The sequence below is a fragment of the Apteryx mantelli genome, unplaced genomic scaffold (genome assembly GCF_036417845.1).
Source record: "Apteryx mantelli isolate bAptMan1 unplaced genomic scaffold, bAptMan1.hap1 HAP1_SCAFFOLD_33, whole genome shotgun sequence".
Classification (NCBI taxonomy): Eukaryota; Metazoa; Chordata; class Aves; order Apterygiformes; family Apterygidae; genus Apteryx; species Apteryx mantelli.
Window position 1 is genome coordinate 2,052,467 of NW_027118682.1, and position 10,097 is coordinate 2,062,563.

Below are 10,097 nucleotides of genomic sequence, written 5' to 3' on the forward strand. Positions count from 1 at the left end.
GGCACTGTGGGACAGGACCTCTTGTCGGTGGGTCACTGCCCTGCCTGCCTTGCCGGCACCCTCGGCTCCCGACTCCCCTTCCTGTTCGGAGCAGCCCTGCTCTTGCTGTTCCCGACAGCATATTCTTTGTAGCAGGAATCCTGCCACAAATGGTGCATAAACACTCAAGCTGTGATACAGGAAAACCTGCTCTCCCAACTATCCATTATAAAATCACACCCAAGTGGCTGCCCTCGCTTTTTCAACCAGCTAAGACTCTGTATGCAGTGTTACCTGGGTAGAGGGTCCAAATCTGTGGCACTCCTTACACCTTTAAATTGGCTGTCAGGCAAGGGTTGTTGCTGTGGGCGTATACGGTCACCTTTGGGACCTACAACCTTCTCTGGGATCTTCTTAGATCCCAGCTTTCCTTACCAAGGCTTCCTTGACTGTAGTGTAGAGGCAGGTCTGAGGCAGAGACGAGGAGTCAGGTCAGCAGGATGAGGGCAGGGTCAGGTCAGCACCCGAGAGGTGCAGTGCCGGGCACAGACATGTGCACATTGTAACTCAGGCAAGGACCAAGGAGAAGGGGAGCAGCTCCTCGGAAGGGGAGGAGGCCCCACAATGATGCCAGTCACTCTCTGTCTCCCCTGCTCTTGTGTCCAGGAGATCCCCCTCCCTGTCTGCCTGCAGCCCCTCCATGCCCACCCCGCTGCCCAGCACAGCATGAGAGCCCTGGCCCTGCAGCCCCTCCAACAGCTCCTGCTGCCCAGGGACAGAGCAGCCTGCCCCAAGCTGGTGCACAGAGAAACCGTTTCTTGTTCTCATTTTCTACCTCTGAACGCTGCCCTGCTTTTCTCCTGGGACATTGCTGCTCCCCAGAGAGCCTTTCCCCAAGTGAGTGTGTCAGATCACACTGGGGCTCTGAGCTCACCCCCGGAACCCACAGATTTCACAAGCAGAGCAGCAGGCCCTTTTGTAGTGCAATCCGCTGGGCGTAGTTTTGACTCCAGCCTCTGAAGAAAGGCCAGACTTCATGTAGGTCACTGATAAGAACCACTTTTATTATAGAAAAGTTATTCTGGAGGCCAGCTCTGGCATAAGGGTGCCCATTGCCTGCTGGTGCCTGTGCTCATAGAACACATGCACAGCCCTACCAGCACCACGTTACAGGAGCACTAAGGCCATATACACACTTCAGAGGAAGGCAAGACAGTGTGGAAATGAGGAGAACAGCTCTGAGAAGAGACAGTCCTGCTGCTGTTGGTGGCCCTGTCTCCAGGGAAGCTGCAGCCCCAATGTGAAGGCTTCAGTGATGAAATGCCTGCCATGGCAGTGGGGGGACGGTCCTGAGGAGCACAGGATCTGTCCCCACAGGCTGCATCCAGACTCTCCTCCACTCCCCTCCTGTTCCACTGAGCATTGGAGCACTGTAGAGGGAAGGTACAAGCCCACAATGACAGCTGGCAGCCACCCTCTCAGGAGAGGGATGTGAGATCCCACCCTGACTGTGGCCAGGGGATGTGAGCACTCCCAGTGAAACAGGAACCATGGTCACACCCTGTCTGTACTGGTCTGAGCCTGACTCTGCCCCCCCGAGCTCCCTTGCTGTCAGAGCTGAGAATGTCACTTCCAAGGGAAACTCTTCTCATTGCACTGAGGACATGCAAGGGAGCTCAGACTAGTGGGCTTCATCTCTGCTGATGAAGGGGAAAGATGCCTTCTTGCTTCCACACAGTCTCTGGGCCAGATTCAAATGAGAGATTCCTGAGAAGTGGCGCGAACCAAAACTTTTTCCTTTTTACAAGAAGGCATCAGAGAAAAGGAAGAAAGAAAGAAATGAACAACACATAGCTTTGATGTCAAATACCCTGGGAATGGGGAGTGTGTGCACACGGGACAGTTATTGGTGCCGACATTGCACCCATTGGATCAGTTTCCTCAGCGCATCCTTGAGCTCCTTGTTCCTCATGCTGTAGATGAGAGGGTTCACTATTGGAGGAACCACCGAGCACAGAACTGCCATCACCAGATCCTGAGCTGGGGAGGAGATGGACAAACTGAGCTGGGCAAACATGAGGGTGCTGACAAACAGGGAGACCACAACCAGGTGAGGGAGGCATGTGGAAAAGGCTTTGTGCCGTCCCTGCTCAGAGGGGATCCTCAGCACAGCAGTGAAGATCTGCACGTAGGACAGCACAATGAAAACAAAACACCCAAGGACTAAACAAAGACTAACCACAGTAACTCCAGATTCCCTGAGGTAGGAGCCTGAACAGGAGAGCCTGCGGAGCTGGGGAAGTGAACAGTAAAACTGCTCCACGGCATTCCCTCGGCAGAGTGGTAGTGAAAAGGTATTTGCAGTGTGCAGCACAGCATTGAGAAAACCACTTCCCCAGACAGCTGCTGCCATTTTGACGCAAGCTCTGCTGCCCATGAGCGTGCTGTAGTGCAGGGGTCTGCAGATGGCAACAAAGCGGTCATAGGCCATGACTGTGAGAAGAAAGTACTCAGCCAAAATGAAAATGACAAGGAAAAAGACCTGGGCAGCACATCCCGAGTAGGAAATTGCCCTGCTGTTCCAGAGGGAAATGGCCATGGATTTGGGGACAGAGGTGGAGATGGTGCCGAGGTCGAGGATGGAGAGGTTGAGGAGGAAGAAGTACATGGGGGTGTGGAGGCGGTGGTCACAGGCTATGGCAGTGATGATGAGGCCATTGCCCAGGAGGGCAGCCAGGTAGAGGCCCAGGAAGAGCGAGAAGTGCAAGAGCTGCAGCTCCCGTGTGTCCGCGAATGCTCGGAGGAGGAACTCGTTCAGGGAGCTGCTGTTGGACATTTGCTTCTTCTGGGCACAGGGGACTGTCCAGCGAGGGAAAGACATTGACAAGTTAGGACAGACTTCTCTGAGCAAAACTTTCTATTTATTACAACTCTGCCCTCCCCCAAAAGCAGACATTACCTCTCCCCATGTTGGCTTGCAGCCTAGGCAGAAACCCCAGGGTCAAATGGTCAAATGTCCTATGGATGGGGTGTCCTGAAGAGAGAGCTGGCTCATTCCCAGCCATCCCCCTTTCGCAGAGGAGTGATGCACTTCACTCATAAGAGGGAAGCAGCACTATGTTTATTGTGGAAAGTCAGCAACTTAACAAAGTTCAGCCATAAATAAGAATGATTTAACGAGGTTTGACTGGCAAGGTTCACTCAGTTATTTACTGCATGAAGGACAGGGTCAGATGCACATGCAACAGAGACCCCCCCCCCCCGTTGAGTCACAAGGTTCGGAGTGGACCCCCTTGCTTTCTAAACTCCTTCTGAGAGGAGCCTAGGAGCAGCTGGATCCAATCTTAGCCCCAGACTTTGTCAACTGTTTATGTCTAAAGGAGCATGTGTGAAGGGGACCCTCCCGTTGAGTCACGAGGTTCAGAAAGGACCCCCTTGCTTTCTAAACTCCTTCTAAGAGGAGCCTAGGTGCGGCTGGATCCAATCATAGTCTCAGACTCGGTCAGCGGTTTATGTCTAAGGGATTACGTGCACAATTAATCAGAGATATAACTTAGCAAAGTTTAGCATGCTATTAATCACTTACCAAGGATCTGTTGTGAGTAAGGAATCTCTCAACCTCGAAGAGTAACCTTGAGAGGCGTCCCTGCTCAAAAGAAGGTTCTGGAATGCAGCCCGCTGCTGTGCAGGAGAGCTCAATGGGCTCTGGGCTGCCCCCTGTTTATGGGGGGGGAGATGACTGATTCATAGTCATATTTGCATGCTAGACAGGTCTTAGTTGGCGCCTGCTCAATTAGCCCCTGCCTACATGCTGTTTACAGGGAGGTTAGGATGAGGGGGAGAGAGCACATTGTGGAGGGGGGGGAAGGAGCACACTGTCACCCCCCCCCACCCCCCACTGCATTGCCCAGAGCCCCAGAGGTGAGAGGGGGACTTGGCAGCTCATTGTCAAGGACACATCCGCGTGACAGGACCCACAGGGTCATTGTCGGAACTGCATCTGAAATCCCCCTGCCCAGAAAGTCCGAGGGGAAGGACAAGAGCAGCATGGACAAGTGGGGACACATGAAGCAATACCATGATATTTCTGCCAAGGGAGGCAGGGACATGGAGAGACATGAGGGTGCTAAGCAGTTTCTCCTGTTCTGGTTGGCCGTCTGCCAAGGAAATGATGCATGACCTAGACCCCACATCACTGAGGGCCAAGGGCAGTGCTGGCTGGGAGAGGAGAGGAGGCAATGAAGTTTGCAGTTTCCATTCACACTTTGACCATGACTCTGCTGCCTGGAGCTGTCCCTGCGGGGAGCTGCTTCTCTGTCCCCACGTCTCTCCCCTGTCAGTGCTCACAGACCCCATCCCACCCGCTGGGTGCTCAGCTCTGCCCTACAGAAACCTCCCAGGGGCAGGGCACTGCACAGGGGCACCTCCAAGTTTGCAGGTGCTATGGAGCAGGTGAGACAAACCTTGATGAGACTGGAAAGGTGATGCTGGCTCTGCTTGTAGGCTGAGCAGTGGATGAAGGGATTTCCTGAGTTCCTCCCAGAATTGTTCCTCTCTCACTGTTGCTGTTCTGGAGTCTCAATCCCCTGTTTAAACCTGACAGATCCAATAACATTTCATGCCACCCAAAGAGAATAAAACTGAAAGCAGAGACTCATGAAAGCTCCTTCCCTTTCAGGCATCCCTGCCTTGATCTTCCTTTTGGAACCCCCCCTCCAGAAATGCTCCCAGGGTGAGATGGAGCTGTGAGCAGCCCTGACTCACACAGCACCCTCTCAATGGGAGAATGAACCTGCCCTGTCAGGGGTCAATCCTCCCACCCAGAACTTCTCCCTGCAGTGCCATGGGGAGCTCCCCGGGCAGTTTGAGTGCTGACCCTCGCAGGTGGCAGAGTCATTGCCCAGGCACACAGCACCCTGGGGTGCAGGGACACTGCTCTGAATCAGAGCTCTGGGCAGACCTGTGTGCACACCATGGCTTCACCCCCCTGCAGCGATCCTGGGAGAAGGCAGCAGGATGCCCTGTCCCTCTGACAGTGTGGCAGGGAATCCCTGCTCTGAAGCATCTCCTCCTCTTGCTTTGCACTCGAGAAGCTGGGAGAGTGATCCTTAAAAAACAGTCATGGAATGGGATGGATTTAGAAGACCCCTCCAGGACCCTCAGTAGCATTGCTCTACAGCCAGGAGTACAGAATTACCATGTCAAGGGCTGTGAAGATTTCTCCCACAATAAGCTCTCCTCTGTCCTCCCACTCCACACTGCCTTTCACTTCTCTGTCTTCTGTCATCTTCTGTCAGCAAGAGCAAGCAGTGCCCGGAGCCCTGCTGCTCTTTGCAGAAGAGCTGCTCCTGCACAGAGCAGTCTCTGCGCAGTGCTGCCAGGTTGCCAGGAGCTTCCTCTATCCCAGGAGCCTGGCAGAGGCTGTGCTTGAAGGCGTAAACTTCTCTCTCCCTTGTGCTCCCTTCTCCTGGGAGATGCTCACTGAGGTAGACCTATGGTCTCTCTCTAAACAGTGGAGAGAGACTGATTCCAATATTGCAATTTGTTACATCAGGGGATGGTTATCTACAAGACGTGGAAATGTCCCACCCTGGACACCCTTATTCCCACCTCTTAGCTACACAGGACACTTAGACAGGAATAAGAAGGGAGCTCATTTTCCCAGGGTTCAAGTATTGCTTCAGATGAGTCAATCTGGGCATGTCATGCCAGTTTAGAAGCTCCTGGGGTAGAGTGGGATTCAGATCCCTCCCGTGAACTCCACAAAGAAACAGGAGGTGGGATTCCCCTTGTCAAAGCTGAAGTGTGCTCAACAGAGATGTCTGCATGCAAGCTCCTTGTCTAAGCTCCCATTATAATCAGTGGAGATGGAGGTTGGGAGTCAGTTGCCCACACACAAACACCTGGTGACCTTTGAAGAGACAGGGTGTTCCCAGACATGTGCCAGTGTCTGCTTGCTGTGATGGAGCAAGTGTGAGACCTGCATCCTTCTAGAGCATGAGGTGGGGGCCAGGTGGGGAATTTCCTTGGCCATCTGAAATGATTCTAGAGATCTACTGCTACTACTACAGCTCCACTCAGTACAAAGCCAAGACACAGGCAAACCCCTACAGTGCAAATAGCTTATGTAATTCAGTGCAGACACTTGATTCAGTGACATAAAGATAGGTTGTCAGGGCCACGTCAGATGCCTGGGGTGTCCAGCACAACCACAGGTCTCTAGCAGATACAGCATGGGACCTACAGGAAAGCCATATCCTTTTGGGGTGGTTGCTGGGCAAGTTCCCAAGGGCATCTCAGGTTTTCTGCCTGTGCCCAAATAACTGAATTCCACCGCTGCCTCTAGGCAAAGTCCATCCCATCTACATTCAAGCAGCTGCATAACTGGGAGGCACATCACACCAAGGCCTCCGCTGTAGTTTCTGCACTCTCAAACCCTTCAAGCTCTCCCACCCCTGAACCTCTTCTCATCCCACATGATATGAACAGGGACTGTGCTAATGATGTCCACAGGATGGCTGGATCACAGGCTGTTCAGGCCCAGGGACTTCTTCAGTGGCACCTTGTCCTTCCTGGAGATCGGTTGACCTCTTTCACAGGCCCTGTGGTGCTACAAAGCCAGCTCAGGCAGCAAAGCCCTTTCCTGCCATTTCTGCACAGCCCAGCTCTCTTTTCCTCCAGCCTCAGGTGCTGCAGGGTTTGCTCCCTTAGTGGGAACCTCCTTTCACCATTACATTGACACCTGCTGTCTATGCCAGCATGTCCCTGCACTGAAGTGGGCCATTGCACATACAGTGTCCTTGACTCTTGGTAACATGGTTCACCATGAGCAATCTATGCTCTGTGCCACAGCTGAGGCTCTGCAACCCAAATATATGCAAGCGAATGCAGCCTGGGGCACAGACAAGAGCAGATGGAGATGCACAAGTTGTCCCAGGACTACAGCATTGCCAGAATAACTGAGATGTGGTGGGATCACTCACATGACTGGAGGCCTATGATAGCACAGTACAAGCTCTTCAGGAGAAACTGTTGGGGAAGATGAGGAGGGGGAATGGCCTTTCTGTGAAGGGGCAGCTCAGATGTATGGAGCTCTTCCCTGCGATGGACAAGGAGCTGCATGAGAGCTTGTGGGTAAGCATGAGAAGAAGGATGACATTGTGATGGGAGCTACAGACCATGTGATCTGGGTGAGGAGGTGGATGCAATCTCCTTTAAGCAACCTGAGGAAATCTGTGGCTCACGGGCTCTGGTTCTTATGGGGAGACCGTAATCTCCCTGACATTCACTGGAAGAACAAAGAGCAGAGTGCAAGGAGTCCAGGAGGTTTTTGGAAGACGTCAGGGAAAACTTCTTAGCACAGCTGCCAGATGGGCCAATAAAGGTGATGCTTTCCTGGATGTGGAAATTGCAAACAAGGAGGAACTGCTCAGGCATGGGATAGTCAGTGTCAGCCTCGCCTACAGTGACCATGAAAAAGTGGAGTCCCAGATCCTGAAGGGAGCGAGGAAGGACAGCAGCAGAGTACAGACGCTGGGCTTCAGAGGAGCAGACTTGGGCCTGTCCTCGGGACTGGTGGGGGAGCCCATGAGAGGCAGCTCTGGAAAATTGGCAGGGCTTTAAGGACAGCACCCACCAAGCACCAGAATGGTCCATCCTGATGCACAGTAAAACCAGTAGCCATGTCAGGGGACCAGCTTGGCTAAAGAGGGAACTTGCACCTGAGCTCCAGGGCAATAAGGTAGCGTAGGGGAAGGGGGAGGAGAGAGAGGCTGCAAGGAGGAATTTAGAAATATTGTCTGGCAAGGTAGGCATGGTGTTTGGGAAGACAAAGCTCCCCTGGGACTGACACTTGCAGAGGATGTCAAGAGCATGAGGATGAGCTGCTACTGCTCCAGTAAGAATAAAAAGGAAAAGGCAGGCTCACTGCTGAATGGGGCAGGGAATCTAGTAACAGCAGATGCAGATAGATCTGAAGAAACCAATGCTTTGTTAGCTTCCGTTTTCACAAAAAAAGGTCTCCCGGACTGTTGTGCCTTGAGTCAGGACTCCTGAGGAGAAGAACAACCAACAGGGGATGAGGTTAGTGAGGGATTACTTGTGAGACCTCAAGCTATGCAAGTCAATGAGGTTGGATGGGCTATATACAAGGATGCTGTGAGAGCTGGCTGCTGTCATAGCAAGGCCACTCGCTATCGTCTTTGAAAGGCTGTGGAGATAGGGAGAGGTCCCCATGACTGGAAAAAGGCAAATGTTACATCCATCTTCAAAACAGGCCAACAGGACTACCTGGGGAGCTGCAGGTAGTTTAGCCTCACTTTGGTGAGGAGCATCTCATGGAGTGAATCCTCTCAGATCACATTTCTGGGCACACGAAGGAGAAGAAGGTGATAGAGAGCAGTCAGCATGGATTTACCCAGGGTAAATTGTGCCTCACCAACATGATTGACTTCTATGATTAAATAACTGGATTTGCGGATGGAGTAAATGTCTTTTACCTAGAATTTAGCAAGGTGTTGGACACTGTCTTCAACAATATTCTTGTATGCAAGTTAGAACATTACTGCCTAGACAGATAGACAACCGGATGGGTAAAAAGCTGCTTGGATAGTCAGGCTCAGAGGGCACTGGCGAATGGGTAGCACTCTCCCTGGTAGCCAGAGATAAGTGGAGCATCACTGATCTCTCCAGGAACCTGTCCTGTTTATCATCTTTATTAGTGACACGGAGGAAGCAACACTCATCATGCTTGTAGATTGCCCCAAAATGGAAGGGGGAGACCAGTCATATGCTTGAGGGCTGCCATTCAGAGGGACATAGGCAGGCAGAAGGAAGGAGCTTCAGAAACCTCACAAAATTCAGCAAGGACAAATGCCAGGTCTTGCACCTGGTATAGATGAACACCTCACAGTGTTACAGGCTGGGGCCTGAGGAGTGGCTCTGCGGAAAGGCCTTGAGGGTCCTGGTGGACAGGAGCCAAAATACGAGCCAGCAGCGTTCCCTGGCAGCAAAGAAGGTGAAAAAGCACTGTGGGCTGTAGGACCAGGAGCACAGCCAGCAGGTGGAGGGAAAGGATGATCCCCCTCTAGTCACTATTCATTCAAACACGTATAGAGTACTGCATCCAGTTTGGGTCCCCAGAAAAAGAAAGAGGTTGGTAACTGGGAGCAAGTTTGGCAGAGGGCCCTCACGATACTTGGGGAGCTGGAGCACTTTGTCTGTGAAGATACAGGGCTTGTTCAACCTGCAGAACAGATGGCATGGAGGGACCTCATAACAGCCTTCCAAAGGCTACAAGGAGGTCACCAGGAAGATGGAGCCAGGATCTTCACCATGGTGCGTGGTAGATGGACAAGTGACAATGGGCATAAGTTGAAAGAAGAGAGGTTCATGCAGGGGATAAGAAGCTTTTCCACTAAGAGGATGGTCAGGCATTGGAACTGGTTGCCCAGAGAGGCTGTGCCGTCTCCTCCCTCGGAGGTTTACAAGACCAGACAGGATCAAGCCCCGAGCACCATGGCTGACCCCAGAGCTGACCCTGCTGCAAGCAAGGAGATTGGGCTAGAGAGCTCCTGAGGTCCCTTCCACCCTGATGCAGTCTGTGATTCTTCCCCCTCTGGGTCTTAGCTTATGGATGTCAGGGAAAGCACACGGGTTCCCCTTAACAGTGGAAGTAGGTCAGCTTTCTTCTCCTCCTCCATTCAGAATTGTTCAGATGCAGGGCTTCTTGGCAGGAATCCCCCAAAGGTCTTGATCAATCCTTTGCTTCACTTTTAATTTCCCCCTTTTTTTCTCCCCCTTTCCCCCTTCCCCCTTTGTGCCTTTTAACATCCTTATCCCCTCTCATATAGTCAGCCCACACCTGCTTACCCTTTCCCATTTTGTGGGTTTGGGTTTTGTTTTGTTTTGTTTTGACACAGAGGAACTTCAGTCTAGAAGGACCTTGAGAAACTTGGGTGATTCGGCCAACAGACACCTCATGAAGATTTACAAGAGAAGTGTCAAGTCCTGTGAGTAGGGAGGAATAACCGCATCCATGAGGAGAGGTTGGGCTACCCGGGCTTCTTTAGCCTGATGAAGTGGAGGTGAAGGGCAGGAGAGTAGTAGCTTGTGACTGC

At 52.3% G+C, this 10,097-nt stretch overlaps 1 protein-coding gene across 1 annotated transcript; it reads right to left on the reverse strand.

Moving 5' to 3' along the window:
* Positions 1–393: 393 nt before the first annotated feature.
* LOC136996267 (olfactory receptor 14C36-like) lies at positions 394–2,884 on the reverse strand. Its single transcript, XM_067317198.1, has 2 exons — positions 1,904–2,884; positions 394–447 (listed from the first exon to the last, which is right to left on the reverse strand). The coding sequence occupies exons 1-2, from the start codon at positions 2,858–2,860 to the stop codon at positions 394–396; spliced, it is 1,011 nt and encodes a 336-aa protein (XP_067173299.1). The 5' UTR covers positions 2,861–2,884.
* Positions 2,885–10,097: the final 7,213 nt, after the last annotated feature.